Raw genomic sequence first — 22,144 nt, 5'->3', positions numbered from 1 at the left:
GGCATTGAAGTCATTTTGATAATGGGGATAGAGTACCTGAGACCGTTGACACAAAGAATTCTGTCGCTATCGCACGCAAAGGAGATGCCTACGTTAAGGAAGAGATTTGGGAGAGATGAATGCGTTGAGGAAGAGATTTGGGGGAGATGAATGCGGGCTGCGTTGTTTTCCTTTGGAAGATGTTTTCTCTTTCTATTCTCTGTATTGGTTCCTTTTCTCTTTTTTTTTTTTTTGGTTTCCATATAATAAAGTCATCTGACAAAACTCTCCACGTAGGCAATCGGTACGCAATCTATACGCAATAGAGTACGTCTATACAACCGCCTTGACTTTTCCAACACCACACACGGGCCTATGTGGTATTTTTTTTTTTTCAAATGAAACGAAAGTTTTATTGATTTACTGTCTTCCTCCGCACGTTTCCTTCGAAAATTTCTCCTCCCCCGCGTCTCTCCTCTCCAACGTTGCTCCTTTGGCCAACTGTGCTTCGTTCTTCCGGTCATTGTGCTGTGCTGCCATAGACGCCGACCGGCCAAACATCTGTTAATTTCTCTCTCTCACTATATTCTGATCAATAAAGGGAAACGACATCATCAAGTTTTACTATTAAGCTCCTATCCAATCCTATCTCAAATATAACAAATTCGAGATGAGATCATTATAATTATAAGAGAATGAAGGAAATGGATATGGAGTAAACTGCAAAATGTTGAGAAACTGGGAACGAGAGGGCCAGAGAGTGAAGGAAACACACGGGTGGAACCTGCAAAATTTTGAGAAATTGCTTAGGAAAAATAGACCCTTGGTGGGTGTGGAGCCTTTGCTCGCACCGCGATGCAGCGGATCTCAGCTAGGGAAAAGAGAGGCTTGGTGGGTGCGGGTCGAGAAATGGCTTAGGGAAAACAGAGGCTTGGTCCGTGCGACGCCTTAGAGAGGCTTTGTGGGTGCGGTGCGGTGCGGGTCCTTTTCTCGCACGCCGATCAAACAAACTCGCTTGGTGGGTGCGACGCCTTAGAGAGGGTTGGTGGGTGCGGCGCCTTAGAGACGCTTGGTGGGTGCGGGTCGAGAAATCGCCTAGGGAAAACAGAGGCTTGGTCCGTGCGACGCCTTAGAGAGGCTTTGTGGGTGCGGCGCCTTAGAGAGGCTTGGTGGGTGCGGTGCGGTGCGGGTCCTTTTCTCGTAGCAGCCGATGAAACAAACTCTGCGATTTTGGAGCCATTTTGGTTACGGACAAAGGGAAACGTACTCGACGGGGAGGAAACTCTGTGTCTTGTGAATGGACGAAGTGAGGGAGACGAACTCGAGGAGGAATGAATCTGCGAAGGACGAACCCCATCTGCGTGGGAAGCGTAAAACCGTGATGTGGTGACCAGACCGGGTTCACCACGTCACAGTGTGTGGTGTTGGTAAATTCAACCGGCTTAGGAATAGATTTTTCCATACGGAATATCGCTTGTAAAACACCAACTTATCTATAATTTATATACAGCCATTTAAAATAATAATAACTATTCATTCTAAAATTTATATTTTAAATTAAATTATTTCACATAAATAAAATGTGGTGTAAAAACATGATTATGTATTTTTAAATAAATATTATTATATGAAGAAGATAATTTAATTGTAGATGTTAAGGGTGCAAATCGGTCGGTCCGGTCTGGTGATGGACCCATCATTTTTCCGGACCGGACCGGACCGAACACCAATAGGTCCAGTCCTGTAGTTATCGATCCGGTCGATCCATTTGGTTCGATCTAATTATTTTTTTCTTTTAAAAAAATTAAAATACTAAATTAAAAGTAAATGACTTATTAATGTGGATTATGTAACTAATTCAATAAAAAAATATTTTATATGATCAATGATAATAAATTAGATAAAAATTACATTATTAATTTATATAATTAATATATAATAGCTAACTGATATTATATGTTAGTTAATTGATAGAATATTAACAAGTGTTAATAATATATTTAAAATTTTATATTATTAATGGTGATAAGTTAGATGAAAATTATATAATAAATTGTACAATTATTATATAAATAATATATTTTTTATTTTTATTTTTCATTCGGTCCGGGGTTTCTCCATCCCGAACTGGGACCGGACCAAAACTTTTCGATCTTCTAAAACATGGACTGAGACCAACCAGTCTCATTCTCAGTTCAGTTCGGATCGAAACGACCAGTCCGAACTAACCGTTTATCACCCCTAGTAGATGTGTGGGTATTCTATCACTTCTTTTTTCCGGATTATGGAATCTTGAAAAATCTTTTTGAAAACAAATATATATTGGGGTGCTAATTAAACAATAATAACTTTTAGTATTTTAGTAATTGTTGTTTATTTTTAAATTGAGGATAAAATCAGTTTTTGAGTTTTCTTATTTTTACAAATAGATGCCATAAATGTTAATTTTAGTAACATCGATATTTAAGATTTTTAAAAAAAAGGTTTATTGCACATAAGTCGTTGTGTTAGCACACCACTTATAGTATGATCCATTATAACTTTAAAAAAATTAAAACACCAACCATTTTTAACATAGTTAGTGTAGAAAGCTTCCACATCAGCAGTGTGTTGTGTGTGTAAAAAATAAAGCTCATAAATAGATTTTCTAAAACAACTTACAATTTGATACTTTCATCAATCTCCCATTAATTTTCTAAAGGGATATTGACGAAAGAGTTATTCTATTCTTAAGTCGATATGTAAAATATACAATCCATATTACTTAAATGTTAAGATCTAATTTACAAGATTAAAATTGAATTTATCTTTCGAATCAACTTAAATCATGTAAGCATTTTATTATAATAAAGATCAAACTGCTTATCAAGAGATGGCAAAAGAGTTATTGATAATTCACTATGTGCAAGGTACTGACATGGGTTTTTGTAGGTGTTTTATTTTTAGATCAATCGAATTCCAACTATATTTCAAATTGATAAAAAATATGAGAGAATTTTCTCGCCAGTTATTTTGCTAATGCCTAAATAACAACGGATAATGTTGTCCTGCCACGTAGCACACTCGTGGAGAAAATAATAGACTGTGGCACACATAATAATTATGTTGTTGGAGCCTACCAACCCAGAACCAGATGGAAGGCCACTACTGACCACTCAACCCAGACTCTCCCTCTCTCCCATCCATTGCCGAGAACAGGCATGACAGAAGGCCACCACCAATCCCGACCCACCCCCGTGCTCCTCTCTCCCATCCACCGTCAGGAATGCATACAACGAAACGGAGTGAGAATCCCTCAACCCATACTCGTGCTCCTCTATCCCATCGACTACAGGGAAACTCTCCGTTCAGACTATTATGGCGGTAAGCCACTGATTTTCTTTTTTCCTCGCTTTTGGAAAATAATTTGTATGAAATTTGGGTTGATAAATCACGAATTTTGGGGACTGAGAAATCACACATTTTTCGATTATTTTAACCGAAGTCAGTCACGAATTTGGATAGACTACAATTCATAAGTTGTAGCCTTCAAATTTTACAATCCAAAGTTGTTCTGGAAAGTGAGAATGACACATCTCATAAGTTGGAGTAGACTACAATTCATGGGAGGGAATCCTTGTTGGGTTGTCTGAATCTTGTACGAACACAATAGAAGTTGAGGAGCAAGATCTTTTTATTTTATTTTATTTTATTTATGCTTCTTGGAGGTTCTTTTGTGTCTGTGTAGATTCCGTTATGTTTCATTCCTAGAGCGGGGAGGTAAAGAATGATATATACTTTCTTATTCTTCATCAATGCTTTTGATATTTCCTTTTTTATGTAGAAATTTTCAGGTACAAACAATATTTAAAGAAAAAGTCTTAGCATCAGCCAAAGCACACTTTACATGTAAAGGTGATCCATTTTTCTTTTTTTTTTTCCTCATTCTCTTTCTCCTCATAGCCCATTCCTCTCTCACCTAGTGGATTACTTTGACATATATGGTGATCTAAAGATGATTCGGAGTTAGAAATTTTGGCCACTTGATCGATCCAATGAGCAAGATGAAAATGCAACATGTTAATAAATACTTTTCAATCTATTTCATCACTTGAATCTTAACTTGAAGCTTTGCTATTCTGTAAAGCACAGACGCAAGTAATTAAATATCTAAATTTACACTTACTCAGTTCATCTTCATTACAAAACTAGAAAAAGAACTGCTAAAAGTCGACAGCCAAGCCCCATCTCCCAACCCCACTCTCCTTCTCCCTCTGTCACTCATAACTACAGTGTAGTTTCACGCACATACCCTAAAACCATTACTAGTAGCCCTCTGTTTTCAACCACTCAGTTCTTCGCGCTAGCAGTTGCCTCCACGTTCGGAAAACAACCTAAGCCACCTCGACGTGTACCCAAGCCTCCGCCCAAGACCATCGTCACCAAATCACTGAAAACCATTACTAGTGGCCCTCTGTTTTAAGCCCCCAAAAACAAAGCAAGTATTTTTTTTTTGCTCTACACCTCTGTCGCCAGCGACGTAAGTTGCTTGCCAGCCACTTGCCGCCGTTCATCTTGCCTTAGCTGTGAGACGCTTCCCCGTGGAATTGCACCGACCACCATCACTGCAGCTCCTGATCTTCCCGTACCAGCCACCGAAAATTTATAAAGGGAGTGTTATGTGTTTCTCCATCGAAACAGAGAAACATATTGACGTTGCCACCAGTTGATTCAGCTCTAGACCCACGATGGAGCAGTTGTGAATCACCTGTGTAACCAGAAGATGTCGATGGTACACCCTAGGCTCGTCATTTCTCCTCACGGTAAACTCTCACCGATCGTATTCTCCGGTTTCTCTACCTCTCATGTCGAGGTACAAAAGAAGATGGGCGAGCAACGAGGAAGGAGGAGAGATGGGTGGTGATGCTGTGCATACGGAGGAACGTCGCTTATTGTCGCCAAATAGAGAGACGGTCTCGCCGGTGGCAGTGGGCAGAGGAAGTATGCGATGCAGGCGATGGAGAAGTTTTTTCGCACGGGAAAAATTTGAATTGGGAAAGAAAACAAAATCGTAAAACCAACAAAACTCACGTTTTACATTTTTTTTTAAAAAAACGGATTGCCACGTAGGGTGTGCAAAATTGCACACTGCTACAGTAGCTGATCCCTATCAAAACTCGTATTTAAACAACTCTTATAAAGATGCATTTTCGAAATAAATAAAAAAACTAGTAAATAAAAAATAAAAAAAACAAACCATTTCTAGATGATGGAGATACACGGAGGAAGGCGATGACGGTCTGGTAGTGGTGGCAAAATAGTCTCAAAAACAACAAATGGTTGACGATGGTGGCCAGAAAAAATCGTAGCGGAATGAAGAAAGAAATTGTCAGGAGTGAGTTAATTGAGAGAGAAGCAAAATGTAAACAAGACAAGCAAAGGCTCATGAGAAAGAAATCGCAGGTTTTCAATCTGCTAGAAATCTCCTGTAATGCAGCTTACTATGTAGAGCGCTTATATGTCCATCTGTTATTGGTGTCGGTTAATCCAAGGAGAACAGCACATCCGTTCCAATATAATCGTAAGAAATCGACAGACAATACAAACACTTCGATCCGTAAACTATTATAAATTTTATAAATCTCGATAACTTTTAGGATGTTTATCAACTTCAAATTCAAATATTCACGATCCACGACAAAAAGAAATTGTCATAGTGCCGTGTTGCATGGAAAAATGAAAGGAATCAAAATTGAATTTTGCTTTTAAATGGTGCGTGATAATATATATTTTTCTTTTAAGACCAAGTTTTGCCAAACCAATTTGGACTATTGACTCGGTTCAGGCAAATGAGTCTCCAAAATACAATGAAATCTGAAAAATTATTATCTTCTTTGATTGCATTATGCATTTAGGTTATGTTTGGACGTTGAATTGAATTGAGTTGAGATGATAAATTATTGTTAAAATATTATTTTTTAATATTATTATTATTTTAAGATTTGAAAAAATTAAATTATTTATTATATTTTATATTAAAATTTAAAAAAATTATAATGATAAATTGAAATGAATTGAAAAAAATTTAATAACCAAACAAATGAATTAAACTAGAAAGAATATTTATTATTCTAGTAAAATAACTTAATGAAGACCGACGGATAAAAATGGAAGATGACAAAATGGAGAAGGATAACAAAAAAAAGTGAAAAAAAGGGTCTCTTCTTAAGGACTCGTTTGGACATTGAGATGAAATGAAATAATTTTAGATAAATTGAATAAAATATTATTAAAATATTATTTTTAATATTATTATTATTTTAAAATTTTAAAAATTAAATTATTTATTATATTTTATATAAAAATTTAAAAAAATTATAATAATAAGAACCAAAAGTGCTTATAAGGACCATTAAGGTACATTTTTTTAGTAAAAAACTGTGACTTTGGAATAACAGTTAATGGCAGTTAAAATAATTTATGACTGTTAATAAAATAATCTATCATCCATTGTCGATGAGAAATTAGAAAAAAAGAAGGGAAAAGTATTTTGCATTCTTAAATTATAATCTAAGATCAATAAAATTGTCTCCTTATATTTCTCAATTATTAAAAACTTCTTAATTTAACTTCGATTGTTGATGGAAAAAAAAAATAGAATCTACTATTTTTTTAACTTCTCGTATAAAAATTAAATTCATCTCAACCTTGTGTCCAAAACTAAACGAGAGAACCATGAGATGAAGAAACAAATGTATTTAAGAAATTAAAAAAAAAAAAAAAAAAACAACCGCCATGTTTGAACATGGATCTCCTCACAGCTCCAAGTCCAAGCCGGTAATTATCCATGAAAATGAGAAGAAGGCAACGTAGGGTCTTTTACCCGCTCTCTCTCCCTTTCGGAAGTGATCCAACCAATATGGAAAATAATATCAATATTTAACTACCCAATTGGACCCAGGAGGGTGGACTTTCCTTGCCTCCCTCCACAGACTTCACCACCCACCGTCATCGTGACTCTCAATATTCCCCCGTCATTGCCCCTGGTAAGATTTCCTCGGTTTCCCAAATTCCTATCTATTTTCGATTCTATTTGATCAAGCTATCTCGGCGGTGTATGTAGCAGAATTCAAAAAAGGTCTTCCTTCCCAAGAACTGAGCGCTTTCTGTGTGATTGTGGTGATTGGTGACGATGGGAGGGCTGTGTTCGAGGAGTTCAAATGAGGAGTACGCGGTTTCTAAAGCGAATGGGTATACCGGTGATCGTTTCCAGTCGAATGTGCAGAAGAGTAGTAATTTGACTGCTCCGCCACCGCAGAAGTACGAAGTACGAGAACCGAAGAAGGAGACACAAGAACCCGTTGAGTATCGTGAAACGGGTGCGTCAGCAGCAGGTCTTTACGGGGCGACTGGCCCTGATGATTTCTATGATGGAATTCCTCGCTACAACCCGGGGGGGCCTTTGTCACAGAAATCCAGATCAGTAAGGTCGAGGCAGGCAGCTGTGGCAAAGGTAGGTGTTTCTTGGCAAAAATATTTTCATATTCTTATTATCTATTTCACTTTTTATCACCGTTGAATGAATGAGTTATTTCAGAATAATCAATCTGCACGTGTTCTTCTTTGATGTTATAGCTCTCTCTCTTTCTGCATCTCTTTTATACTTCCTGACTTTTGGCTTCAGTAGAATCCTACTTAAAATAAAAGTATGTTTCGCCGCCCTGGGGGGGTGTTGAATTGTAGAGAACCATAATTCTAAAGTGCACGCTTCATGGAGATTGTTGCTGTCTTCTGCTTTCGACTTCCCACTTTTACTAGAATCTACTTCGTTACTTCTCTGTTCTGTTTGGTTAGTAAAGGCATCAAGATGCCCTAATCAGTTCCCAGTAAAAGAGCTCTAATCAGTGTAATACTCCAGGTCTCAGAGGTCAGTTCCCGGTTAGGGAAGGCTGGAAGTCTTGGGCTTGGAAAGGCAGTAGAAGTCCTGGACACGCTTGGAAGCAGCATGACGAATTTGAATTCAGGAAGTGGTTTTGTTTCCGGAGCAGCAACTAAAGGCAATGAAATTACGATTTTGGCATTTGAGGTTGCAAACACGATTATGAAAGGTTCGAATTTGATGCAATCCCTTTCAAAAAGAAGTATTAGGCACCTGAAAGAAGTGGTGCTTCCTTCAGATGGAGTGCAACATTTAGTTTCAACAGATATGGATGAACTCCTACGGATTGTTGCAGCTGACAAAAGGTGGATAGTGGATGAAGTAGCTAATCCTTATGATTGCCTTGCATTTTGTGGTTTTCTTCCCATGGTTGATGTTGCTTGTAATAATTTTCATACAATCATTTTCTTTGTTTTTTTGGGACTTCAATCTTAGATAAATGATTAAATTACATTTACAGGGAGGAGTTGAAAATATTTTCAGGAGAGGTGGTTCGTTTCGGAAATCGTTGTAAAGATGCTCAGTGGCACAACTTGGACCGCTATTTTGAGAAGTAACATAAATTTTGCTTACTTATTTTGTTTTGCTATAAAGTCCGATATACATGTCAAGTTACAGCACTGTCCTTACTTGGTGACTTTCTGATACACTTTACAGGATCAGCAGAGATTTTACCCCTCAAAACCAACTGAAGGACGAAGCAGATTTGGTGATGCAGCAACTCATGACATCGGTTCAGTTTACAGCTGTGAGTATTGTCCTTTGTTTTGTATAGGAGAAATCATTTTTGTTTGGTTCAGAACGTATTAGATGGTGTAAAAGTTTGGATGAGTAAACTTTGGATTCACAAATCTTATGGATGTTTCTGGAAGCTGAATTGATGGCCTTGAAAATTTGTTCTCTTTTTGTAAATAGGTAATCTCAGTTGTAAGCATATCAGAAATCCAGTTATATATATTTTTGCGAATCTATTTTTTTTTCTTCGGCTCAACAATCTGAGATAATTTTTGGTGTGAGAATAGGCATGTAAAATTTATTTGCTATAGGAGTAGATAAACGGAAAAGAGTGAATAGTTTATGTGTTGGTTAGTAGTGTAGCCACATTGTGTCCTGCATGAATATTTATGGGGAAATCTTGCTCAAATTCTGTGTACTTTGCGGGGTTAAATGGTATTGATTTTCGTTGGGTGAGTATTCAGAGTATGGCATCACCTTTAAGACTGCCTTTCGCTGGATGGTTGTACTTGTATTCAGAATGATCCGACTGGTAGGTTAGTAAGGCTGTCCTTATTGAGAGGAACCTTTAGTGACTGCTTTTGGAAAATCCAACTCCACAGATGACGTTTAACAAAGGAAATTTGAATAAACTTTAATTTTTTAAACTATACTTGGGAAGCAGCAGTGTCATTCTCTCTCCATTCCATGTTGAGTGATGCAGTAGTTAAGGTTCAATTCATTTAATACACTCTTCAGCTGCTGCAAATGAAGGACATAATGTAGGATCATTATGTGTGGTTCATATCTCCAGACTGTAAGCAATTGACTGAGCATATAACTGACTCAAATATTAAAGGAAGAAAACTCTTATGTTTCTTCTGTTCTCAGGAATTATACCATGAATTGAATGCATTGGACCGATTCCAGCAAGAATATCAGCGTAGGTGTCAGGAGGACAGTTCATTTGCCAGTCAGAAAGGTGATTGCTATTTTTTTTGGGTTGCAAAACGCAGTTGTTCATTTCATGCAGAGGTGCACACACATTATTTCTTTTTTTTATTTTTTATTTTAGTGTTAGGAGTAGTCACTAGGTCTACTGTTATTCCTGGAAATAAAGATCTTCTTGAAACATTAGAGATTAGAACAGAAAAGTTTTTAGTTACATTTTTTACCTAGATAGAAACAACTGGAATTTTATTTTTGGTCATATGAATTGGAAAAGATGATTTAACACCAGGCATGAAACATATTTGGAATGGAACTGCAAATGAATTTTAAAGATATTGGGAAAAGTATATGCCATACAAGCATTAACAATACCAAGCAAGCCATTCAAGGTAATAAAAATCAGGTAGGAAACCTCAAACATTTGTCCCAAAGGAAATAATTCCACGAGGAATTTAAAACATATGTTAATTCTTTTTGATAAGTAATCAAGAAGTTTTATTCATAGTAAAAGGCAAAGCCCAAGTACACAGGAAGTATACATTTGAAATACCTATCTATAATGTACAACAGAAAGAAGAAAGTCATGAACATTGAGTCCATTACAAACAATAGCCCCCACCCAAGAAAACAATGTTTTAAAGAAAAAAAGTTTAAGCTCCTCTATTGTTCTCTCTTGGTTTTCGAAGCTTCTATCATTTCGCTCCCGCCAAATACACCAACACATACATATAGAGACCATTTTCCATATTGCTGCAACTTGTGTGTTTCCATGAAGACCTCTCCAGCGTGCTAGAAAGTCCACCAATCTACCGAGCATAACCCATGATAAACCAAGTCCTGTAAAAAAGTCAGCCCACAAGGTTCTGGCCACCTCGCAATGTAGAAACAAATGATCAACAGATTCACCATCTTTCTTACACATATAACACCAATCTAATACCATTAATCGACGTTTCCTTAGATTATTTGTGGTGAGCATTTTGTCCAAAGCTACTGTCCAAACAAAAAAAGTTGCTTTTGAAGGAGCTTTGGTTTGCCAAATGCTCTTCCATGGGAATGAGAGCCTGCCCTAATTTGATAAAACTCTGTGAAGTGATTGGACCGTGAATCTACCTTTTGGAAGGGCTTCAAAACATCCCATCCATCGTACCCTCAGTCATACGTACTGAATACAAAGCTGCATAGAAGTATGAAATAACTTCCATCTCCCAATTGTGGGTTGCCCTAATGAAGTCCACATTCCATTGAAGGGAGCCATTAGAAAAAGCCCAAAAGGTCCGCTATCGCTGCATCCTTTACTCGTGCTAACTCAAAAATGGTTGGGAATGAGTCTTTGAGACAGCATTCACCACACCATTTATCATACCAAAATCTGATGCGAGAGCCATTGCCCACCCTAGTATGTGTATGTCTCCTGAAAGTCTCCCAACCCTTCCTAATGTTTTTCCACAACCCTATCCCATGTGAACCACGTACCTCCTTCGTGCACTAACCGCACCATGCTTCCCCAACCTGTGCATCAATGATCGACTTTCACAAAGCCCCCCTTTCTTTTTGGTACCGCCACAACCATTGACCCAATAAAGCTTGATTGAATTTAGTCAAGTTATGAATACCCAATCCACCCCCAAAAATTGGAGTGCATACGGTATTCCAATTGACCAGATGGAACTTGAACTCGTCCCCCAACTTTTTCAACCACAAGATTCCAAATCTGCTTTGATTTGAAGGAGGCACCCAATGGTAAGCCAAGATACTGAAGAGGTAAATAGGATACCTTACATCCCAAGAGAGAGGCTAGAGCTGCCACATCAGGAACATTCCCCACCGGCACCATCTCAAACTTTGACAGATTAACTTTCAAACCCGAAACGGCTTCGAAACAAAGAAGTAGGGCCCTCAAAGATTATGTCCGAGATTTGCTCTACAGAATATAAGAGTGTGATCAGCAAACAACAAATGAGAAATACCAAGAGAGTCGAAGTTACCATTCCCCACCGAGAAACCGTGGAGAAAACCACATTCCACAAGCCCTACAATCATCTTACTGAAGGCTTCCATGACGAATAGGAATAGCAATGGAGATAGTGGATCTCCCTGTCTCAACCCACGGGAGGAGTCAAAGAAGCCCACTGGAGAACCATTCACCAAAATAGAGAATTGAACTGTTGAGATACAAAACTCTATTCATTTCATCCATCTCTCTCCAAAACCGCATCTTGCAAGTAAATAGAGTAGAAATTTCCAATTAACGTGATCATAGGCTTTTTCCATGTCTAATTTGCAGATTATCCCAGGTTCTTGAGATTTGAGACGTCCCTCCAATATTTCATTTGCAATTAGAACCGAGTCTAGAATTTGTCTATATTTGACAAATGCGTTTTGTGGCTTCCAAATTAACTTTTCCATCACTGTACTCAGTCGATTTGCTAGCACTTTGGAGAGAATCTTATAGACCCCTGTCACAAGGCTAATAAGACGATAATCACGAACATCCACTGACCCCACCTTTTTTGGTATGAGTGCTAAGAAGGAGGCATTGAGGCTTCTTTCGAAACTAGCATAATAATGGAACTCTCGAAAAACCCGCATAAGATCACCCTTGATCACCTCCCAACAGGTTTGAAAGAAGCCAATAGTAAAACCATCAGGGCCCGGGGCCTTATCACTAGCCATACCACGGACAACTTTGCATACTTCTTCTTCTTCAAAGGGCCTTTCCATCCACCCGACACATTGTTGGTCTAAGACTGAGAATGTCAACCCATCTGTTAACGGTCTCCAAGATTGTTGTTCGGATAGAAGATGTTCATAATACTGTACCAAGTGCTCCTCAATACTTGGCTGGTCTGAAAAAACTACACCATCAACCATCAAAGTGTCTATAGTATTGATCCTCCGACGCGATTTAGCCATCCTATGAAAGAACTTTGTACATCTATCTCCCTCCTTAAGCCATAAAGCCCTGGATTTCTGTCTCCAAGATGTCTCTTCCATTAGTAACACTCGTTCAAGATCTGTAACTACCTGTCTCTTGCAAACTTTTTCAGCTTCATTAAGAATTCTTGCCTCCTCCTCTCCCTCTAGGCCTTCATAAGGGAACGTCGCTATGATATAATATCGCCAAACACTTGTTCATTCCATAACTTGAAATCATATTTCAACGCTTTTAGTTTCCTTGCTAGAATGTAGCTTGTAGATCCTTGGAACTCATACGAAGACCACAATTGTTTGACCCTGTCTACAAAACCGTTAGATTTAAGCCACATATTTTCAAATTTGAAATACCTTCTACCTCATTGGATGCCTCCACAATCCAAAAAGATAGGGAAGTGGTCAGAACAAACTCTAGGTAAGCGTCTTTGAGTTACATCAAGAAAGTGTGATTCTCATTCTGAAGTTAACAAAAATCTATCGATTCTCGACCAAGAAGGGAGATATCGAGTATTGGACCAAGTATATAAGCCTCCCGTCAGTGAAATATCCATAAACTCCTGTTCTGAAATAAAATCAGAGAATTCCCTCGTATGATCGTTTACTTGGGAAGCGAGATACATTGAAGTCTCCCCCTATACAACTTGGTACATCCCACCAACTAATGATTTCAGCCAACTCTTCCCACAATAAGCTTCTTTCTGAGTCAGTCCTACACCTGCAAATGTCCAACGAAACCCATCTTCTACATTTACAAAGGAGCACGCCACAGTGAATTCACTCACACATTCCTCTACTCTTTCCACCACTCTTCTATCGAGCATGATAAGAACACCATCCGAAGCACATTTGGAAGGTAGATATGACCACCCAACATGATGCCCTCTCCACAAACTACAAATTATTTGCCTTGTAATTAGTTCTAGTTTGGTCTCTTGCAAGCAAATGATATCATCCTGCCACTGTTGGAGTAAGTTTCTGACTAGGAGTTGTTTGGCCTGCTCGTTCAGCCCCCTTACATTCCAAAATCTAATCTTTGGCTTCATAACAAAACCATTGATGCCCATCCCTTCCCATGCCCCCGACAAGAACTTCGCTCCCCTCCCTCATCGTTCATATCCCACATAAGCCTCTTGAGTTCTCTTTCTCTTTTTTTGTCCAAAGGTTGCGAGGGACCAGCTTTAGTTGGTGTGTTTGCAGCTTCAACAGCTGTGAGTAATGCCAAAAAATTCATCTTCAAAGCCCACACATGTAATCCTAACAATATGTTTGATTTCCATGGCTTTTTGGATTACCCAACTTGAGACCCTTGGATGAAAAGAGTTCAGAGGAGTGGGTTCTATCCCCTCAGCAGGGCACTTGCCCTTCACTACATCCTCCCCTCCTTCAATCACCAGAATACCTTTCATTGCACTGTCCTCTGGATTACCCAATCTACCCGCACTGAGATGGTCCTCCAACATGGGTTTCACGGCAGCTGAAGAAGGTTCCAGAGCCATACACAGTATATGTGCAGTTGAAGATGACAGGGATGGCCCAGACAACACCTCCGTCAAGTTTTGTGATTTTTCACAATGTTTCGACCCACCCAACAGCTCACCCATCCTCTCCTCTGTAGCCTCTTGCGGAATAGTAGCTTCCATAGACACCGGTGACGACGTTAGAGCCATCGAGATGGCTGGAGGCAACCCAGAGGGGACCGTCGCACCCTTCACCCCACAAGACAATGATCCTTCCGATGAGAAACCAGTAATCTCTTCTGAAGCTTTGTGCGGGATCGTAACTACCACAGACACCAGCGACGTCGTTATTGCCGCCGTGATGAGTGGTGGCAACCCAGAGGGGTCCATCGCACCCTTATGTGCCACCCCACGAGACGAGAAACCTCCCGATGACATACCCGTCTGATACGCACCTTCCTCTGTAAACAAGAACACTTCCGGCACTAAGTTTCTGCTGCAGATATCGCCGGAAGCAGTCCCTGAGGATGACTGCCCCGAGCCATCGATGGTTGTCAACTGCAATTGTCGTTGACGTTGTTGGGCCAGCAGCCCACACAGCCCAGTGGCTTTCGAGCCCTTCACTGGAGAAGGCCCAGCCCTCTTGAGGCGCCACCTCCACTTGGGTTGGGCCTGGCGTGACCGGCCCAAGCCCATCTTGGCTTTCAGCCTTAACCCAGCACCCTGATGACCCAAGCCCACTCCTAGGCCCAGTTTTCTACCAGTGCTTCAATGGCATTCTTCAAATTACTGAGTTCACCCTTCACACCTTTCAATTCTTGTTTTATTTCAAAAAGGGTCATATGTTCCTCTCTTTCCAATGTGCAGGGGCTTGACACAACAACTCCAACTAATTCAGGTAAAGGAGTTTTAACAACCCGAGAGCACTCCCCTGCACCCCCTTTCTTCTTGTCCTTTTCTCCAATTTGAGAAGCCATCTTCTGACATGTACTGCCATGCACCACCACCCTGCCTACTCTACCTCCACCAGTAGCCTCAACGTAGGACCTGGCTTGCCCACCCACCTCTTTCCTCTTCCCCCTTTCCTGACCCATTGCCTGAACCTTAGAGGAGCATGACAGCATAAGCTTCTTATCCATGGACAGCTTTTTCCACCCCTGACCTTCCATCCCTGCCGGAAACACCAGCATTCCTCGATGGCCATGACCACCGTATTCAGTTACTTCCAGGTAATACCCAAAAGAATTAACACGCCGATGAGAAACTAATGCCATGGACCCAGCTCGAAAAGTCTTGTAAAACTCCTTTCTTCCCTCTGCAAAATAGCACTCCTCCATCGTGTTTGCTAGCCAGCAGGAGCAAGGACTACTAAAAGACATCACCTTTGAAAACTTTCTACCTCCTTCAGTAATACGAAAACAGTTTCCCCCCTCTAGAGATAAGATGAACATCTTATTTTCTATTAATAAGTGTTTTACAACACCCATCTTAACTCAGCACAATATCAGTCTGAAGGAAAAACTAATGAGAATATGATTCCCGGGAAGAATCACCAGAAAACTCACTCATGTTGGAAGATTGTACGGAGAGAAAACCAACTCACTCAAAAAGGATTCTTCGAGGAGAGAAATTTTATGAAGACTAAACTGCCAATTTTGACAGATTCAAGCAAAATGAGATTCTGGGAAAATATTGTATAAATAATATCGAGTAATATGAAAGCTGTTCACAATGTAAGTTAGAACTTAAACCTAATAGTAGTTAGATAGTTTGAGTTGAGTATTTTTTGGGTTTTAAGAAATGAGAGAGAAAAAGTTGAATAAAAAATATTATAAAGTTAAAATATTGTTAAAATATAGTTTTATAATATTATTTTTGTATGGGATTTGAAAATGTTGAATTGTTTTTTTTTTGTTTGAAAGTTTGGAAAAATTGTAATGATTAGTTTGAAAAAGTTGTAATAATTAGTTTGAAAATGTTTGTATTTGAATTATGTTTGGGATTGATATGGGATGAGATGAAATGAGAATTTTGGGATGAGATCTATTTCCAAACAAGCCCAATAGAATTATATGAATAGTAGTGAAATGATTTGAGTTAAGATGTTTTATGGGGTTTTGGAAAAGGAGAAAAAAAGTTGAATAAAAATATTATAAAGTTAAAAAATTGTTTGAATATAATTTATTATTATTATTTTTGTTTTGAAGTTTGAAAATTTTTTATTGATTTTTGGGTTTTGTTTTGAAGTTTGTAAAAGTTCGTAATGATTAGAAGAAAAAGTTGAAGATTTGAAATTGAAAAGTGTTTTGTGTTTGAGTTATGCTTGGGAAGGAAATTGTGAGAAGTTTTGAGAAATTTTCATCTCATCTCATTACCCAAACGTACAAATTATCTTACTACTATTCACAAAATTCTCATCTCATCTCACTCTCCAAACGAGCCACGAGCCCTAAGTTCATCTGACTTTTTATATATGTAACTTTGGGGTGGAGATAGGGGGACTAAAGGGGGCCATCCCCACCCAAATTAAAAAATACAACCATTTTTTTCTGAAAAAAATGCAGCCTTTATGCTTTTAATAATACTTGGTAAGAGTTCCTCCAAACGTTTTTACAATATTTGTATGTATTGTAACTCAGAATTAGAGAGTTTTTGTTTTCAGTAAAATGACATGGAGAATATTAGTTTTGTAAATAAATATGAAGATTCATCTATTTTATCCATTTTTATTTGTCATGTAGGTGACAACCTTGGGATCATGAAGGCAGAACTGAAAAGCCAAAAAAAGCAAGTAAAAAATTTAAAGAAAAAATCCCTCTGGTCCAGAAGCATGGAAGAGGTAATTTTACTACCCTCTTGAATAGCTTTTCTGGAGAAATTGCTAACTCAATGTGTTTAACACTAATTTATGAATAATTCCTTAATGGATTTTTTGACCATTAGATCTGTTGGTTGGTGTTGCTAACATATCGTTCATTTCTAGTTGGTGTTTCTCTTGAATATGTCCTATGTACTTGGACTGTCTTTTGCTCAATAAAATCCTTGACTACTTGTATAAAAAGGATTATACCCTTTTTTTTTGGAAAATTTCTGATTTTTTTTTATCATTTAACAGACTTCCCCTCCCTAAAAGATTGGTTTAAGTCATCAAGTTTAGGTCCCATACTAAAATGGGCCCAGAAATGAATTACTTGTCTCTTAGGCTAGGGTTGAGAAAATGATTTGCAACCTGGTTTTAAATGGACCAAGAGCCACTGTTGATCACATATGCTGTGGTCCAAATACCTCATATTCAGAGACACTGGTTAAGACTGAGGGTGCAGAAGCAGGAAGGTGTGAGACACCTGCTTCCACCTGACCAAAGGTCGTTCTCCACTTGCTCTCATGGGTCGTAGATGGAAAGAGGAAATGCTAGATGTGATCCTACATTGTAATCATAAAATTTAACAATAATTTAGTGTGATTTCGCTATGAACAATACGAATCAGAGTTTGAAGAAGGGGAACAAGAAACAGTCCATGAACCACAAAAGATAGGAAAGGATTTATTCAATCGCATAGTTTGGGCTCCCATAATATGGCTCCCTTGGGGCTTTCTGATTGATTGTGTCAAGAAACATTGAATAGGTAACGTGAAAATGGACCCAAAGAATTTGATTAGTAAAGCAGAAGACGTCCCTGTGATATTGTAATTTTCATATATCTGTAGCATGAGCTATAGCTTGTCAACAATTTTTACTGACAGAAAAAATGACAAAGCGATTAGGAAATTAAACAGAGAAAGTGGGCCAGAGAGTGAATGGATCTCAGGCAAAGGTACTTAAGAAAGTGTTTGTACTTGGGCAAGCTAGATTGTGGAGAGAACAAGCAGCTAAATTTTTCACAAGGTGAGAGTCAAGAGGAATCTGGTATGTGGAGCATCAGAGCTGGTGTCATACCAACCCAATCACATAGGCCATGTGAGAGTGGGGAGTACTCATTACAGAAGGCAGAACGTATACGCCAGAGGGGTGGGGGAGATTGTGAGAAAGTGAAGAGAAACAAGCCAAGAATGCAACTATTGCCTTACAAAATATCTATACGGTGTTAATAATGGTCTCTCTGTATGAATTTTTGCATATTTTGTTGGTTGCTTGTAATAGCTTTCCATTGTACTTTTAATCTTTCTTTCTGCTGTAGTTGTACTCAAATGAATTTTTCCTTAGAAATAAGAATTAATCTTACAAATTTAAAATATTAGCTTGAGACATACAATAATTTGGATAACAGGTGATGGAGAAGCTTGTAGATATTGTTCGTTTCTTGCATTTGGAGATCCATAATACCTTCAGCAGTACTGGTATGTCTGCATTTAGAGTGTTGACTGTGTTTAAGCTTTCTTTGTTTCATGTTCATCTTTTTAAGTAATATATTGTTCAAAAATCCAATTATACCTATAATAATATTATCATCAATGTCATCACCATGTTTATCATGTCAAATACATCACTTATAGTTCGTTTTCAAGGATAGCTTCAGTAAGCAAGGCAGGATTTTTGTAATTTTAATCAGTGTGTGATCAGAAACAAATTTTTTGTATTAGGCCTTTGTGAAATAATATGCGGTTTAGAGTGACATTTTAAGGTGGTTGTTCTCTTAATCCAGGTTCACCATTGTGTTGGTTGGTTTTTGAGCGATCTATGCTTCATAGTTATAACAAACATGTTAATTATGTTTCGCTGTCTGCAATTTTCAGACGCTCACAAACCAGTAGATGAATCCCTGAGCAGTCGCCAGAGATTGGGACCTGCTGGACTTTCATTGCATTATGCAAACATAGTCATCCAAATTGATAATCTTGTAAGTGTGCCATCACTTCTAACTGCCTTTTTCATGTTATGTAGTTTCTTTCACTTTTTATTTTTCTTCTGGATTTCCTGGAAATACAATTAGTAATAAGCTTATATGATTGCTGTTATCGCTGTTAGTTGTAGTAACTCATAATTTCTCAGGTCTTTGTATGGAATATCTAGCTTATCTGGGGAATTTTAAAGTAACTTGTAATCAAGATATGGATACTGGTTTGAAGAAATTGAGAGATAGATAGGGACAATTAGCAAATTGTGAAAGAAGATTAGGTCAAGTACATTTGGTGCTAAATAGCATGGGATGGTGGGAAGAATATCTTCGTAATCAAATTAAGTACTTTTGAATGTGTTATGAGGAAGTGGGCTTGCAAATAGATTTTTTGAATTGGTTGTTATAACCTACTTAAAGAATTAGCTTTCAAATGACTCCAGTTTCACCTTGATCCAAAGCATGAGCTGTTATCATTGAAATACAGAGGTACTTAATGACAGAGCTCTCTTGGCACAAAAATGCTCCAATGTCCATCAACAATATTTAGCAATGGCGTAATATGGAAGAGGTACTTAATTATCATTCCTAGGAGTGAAGAATTGAAAGTCTGGATAGGCATTGAATTGATTATCGAAGATATGATTTTGGATATGTGGCATCAGATACATGTGGCATTCAATTATCGAAGATATGTTTGTTTGTTGTTGTTTATTTTTTTGCATCTTGAAATGGGCATTCTTCTTCCTTGAGTACATCAGAAGCCACAGATAATGAAAATGTGAAGGCAAAGGGAAGGAAGCTCTGACATTGTGAATTGGACTGACTACTACTACACTGTTCTATCCAGGGGGCAGGCTTCAGTACTGAAGGACAGACGAATTTCAACAGAAAACTTATTTATGGGATTATTCCCATCGTAGTCTCATTAGGCTTTATATTGTTTCTTAGAAAAACACCATATTGTTTGAGGAATATCTTGCTGCATTATCCTAAGTGTTTTTCCAAATGGATTGAGACAATTGATGACAAAAGTGTTGTTGGATCACCAGCCAAACTTTGTTGTCCAAATTAACTCCAATAGCACCTAGTTTTGGTTATTTCCTTGGTTAACATGTTATCTGCTACTTTATGTCATTCAACTTCTAAAGTTTTAAATGAGTTTATTCAGTCAGCTTTGATGAAATCAGGTACTCCGCTCAAGTTCTGCGGCTCCAAATACAAGGGATGCATTATACGAGAGCTTGCCACCTAGTATAAAATCAGCTCTACGCTCCAAACTACAACCTTTCAATGCTAAAGTAGAGGTATAATCTCATTTGGTGGCATTTTGTTAATTTTTTTCCTTGGACAAGGCGTTGAAGGTTCTTTGGGTACCGATCTAATCTCCAGGAGTACAAGTCCCCCCTGCCCCACACCTATTGGGAAACACTATACACCATTTTTTCCACTTACATGTTCATTCAATTAGAATAGTGCTTTATATAGAATTCATCCTTACATAAATTATTCTTATCCCAACTCAAGATGATGAGTTTCCTATTGCAATTCGTTTCCTGTAGCTCACTATTACTGATATTAAAGCTGAGATGGAGAAGACTTTGCAGTGGCTCGTTCCAATTGCCACAAACACAGCCAAGTAAGCTGGCCTGCTTTTCGATTGACTCCTATAAGTGAAAATTGTCTTGGCTTTTTGTCTAATCATTAGTATGTTGCTTTTGGTTGCATATAAACTATATCAGGGCCCATCATGGTTTTGGCTGGGTTGGGGAGTGGGCGAGTACCGGGTGAGTAACAATAATAACCTTTTTTTTCCCTTTCCTTAGCAAGTTGTCAATTTTCCCTTTTTTATTTTTAAGATGAACCGGGATTTGTTATTTCTTTTTGTATGTTATTTATAAGATATGAATTTCCGTTCATACAGTTCTGAGCTACACAGGAAGGCCACTGTGCAGACTGATGTGATTAGAATTGAGACACTCCACCATGCAGATCAGGAAAAAACTGAAGCCTATGTAATTGAGCTAGTATTGTGGCTTCACCAATTAATCAACCAAAGTAAATCTAATACAAACGGTGGTGGGAAGAGGTCAACAACAACTCAGCAGCCCAAGCAAGAGCCATCCACCAATGCCAAGCCACCCGTGCTAACAAGCGAAGAGCAGGAGATGCTTCAGCGTGTAAGTAAGAAAAGATGGTCAGCAGGCGGCAGTAAGAGTCAGGATTTTAATAGCTCTGGGAAGGCTATCTTTGAAAAGCAAAGTAGGTTGAGCAAGAGTTACAACCAGTCCTCGAGGAGAAGAAGCAAGAAATTGCTGTCTTCTAATGAGCCATCTTCCGGGCTTCCTGTCATTGAGTTAGGCATTGAAAAGGGGCACGCATGAATGTGGTTTACATGCTTTACAGAATGGAAAAGGCCTTTAAAGTTGAGTTAGAGAGTCAGATACGGGTAAAAGTTAAAACAATCGGTCTGCTAGTGTAAATGTACTGTATTTATGCCATTGTAGACGATATAGAAAAAAAAAAAAAAGAGTCAACTTTCTGTGCATCCATCGATCACACCCTGGATTTCTTTATCATGCATTGGGACAATGATTTACTTGGCATAGCATGACTTCAAGTATTGATTTGGATAGAAAAGTATAGTGTTTTGGACCACAAAATTGGAACACGGACACAACAAACGAAATTACCATTTGTTGCTGGATTCGCGTCTCAATTCCGTGCTTGAATCCGTGTAGGTAGTACTAGTTTATTTCACGACTGTGCAAATGTCATGTAATCTCTTTGAACAAAGTGAATAAATACGTGATTCATATTAATTTTTTATTAGTGTATCTCATTCTTTTTAAAAATGATTGCACGATATTTACGCACGCTACGACTATATGTAATATTACGTATATAGAGGTTTTAGAAAAATACAAATCCTTTGTATGTGCTCCACACTCAATTTAATTTATATTAATATATCAATCATTGTCTTTCTTTAGAATTTCGAAAATCTAATTATTATTACCATATATGAATGAAAATGATTTATATATAATTAATCAACCAAACCAAAAAGCATCGACCACATTCGTCACTTTTGATTATCTTGTTAACGTGGGAAGCTATTTGTCTAAGGAAGATTTGTTTCATGTGGATTGTGAACATTTCTATTGGTACGTGACACGTCCATTCTTACATCTTCGGGCATTATTTATTCATTTTGTTTGGCGGTAAAATCCTGCCTCCAAACTAATTCTTAAACATATCTATTATATATGTTTTCTAATAAAAAACGTGAAAATTAATATAGTTTGATATCATATGTTAAATTGTAACATAATTTTTATTATAAAATAGAT

The 22,144-nt window shown here is 38.0% G+C and overlaps 1 protein-coding gene across 1 annotated transcript; it reads left to right on the top strand.

Annotated features, from left to right (window-relative positions):
- The first annotated feature begins 6,813 nt into the window (after positions 1 to 6,813).
- LOC108996317 (protein PSK SIMULATOR 1-like) lies at positions 6,814 to 21,341 on the top strand. The gene is made up of 13 exons (XM_018972152.2): positions 6,814 to 7,004; positions 7,085 to 7,471; positions 7,877 to 8,202; positions 8,358 to 8,450; positions 8,555 to 8,645; positions 9,503 to 9,593; positions 16,698 to 16,795; positions 18,225 to 18,294; positions 18,691 to 18,794; positions 19,982 to 20,098; positions 20,354 to 20,430; positions 20,534 to 20,578; positions 20,716 to 21,341. The coding sequence occupies exons 2-13, from the start codon at positions 7,151 to 7,153 to the stop codon at positions 21,173 to 21,175; spliced, it is 1,893 nt and encodes a 630-aa protein (XP_018827697.2). The 5' UTR covers positions 6,814 to 7,004; positions 7,085 to 7,150; the 3' UTR covers positions 21,176 to 21,341.
- Positions 21,342 to 22,144: the final 803 nt, after the last annotated feature.

Source organism: Juglans regia, chromosome 1 (assembly GCF_001411555.2).
Source record: "Juglans regia cultivar Chandler chromosome 1, Walnut 2.0, whole genome shotgun sequence".
Lineage (NCBI taxonomy): Eukaryota > Viridiplantae > Streptophyta > Magnoliopsida > Fagales > Juglandaceae > Juglans > Juglans regia.
The sequence above is the reverse complement of the archived record's forward strand: the minus strand, read 5'-3'. Positions and strand labels throughout refer to the sequence as shown.

What these genes read in the sequence shown, in the direction of transcription:
- LOC108996317 (XM_018972152.2), top strand. Translation starts at nt 7,151, where the DNA reads ATGGGAGGGCTGTGTTCGAGGAGTTCAAATGAGGAGTACGCGGTTTCT. An exon ending in ATTGTTGCAGCTGACAAAAG is followed by an intron (nt 8,203 to 8,357) that starts GTGGATAGTGGA and finishes TTACATTTACAG; the next exon opens with GGAGGAGTTGAAAATATTTT. An exon ending in TTGGACCGCTATTTTGAGAA is followed by an intron (nt 8,451 to 8,554) that starts GTAACATAAATT and finishes TACACTTTACAG; the next exon opens with GATCAGCAGAGATTTTACCC.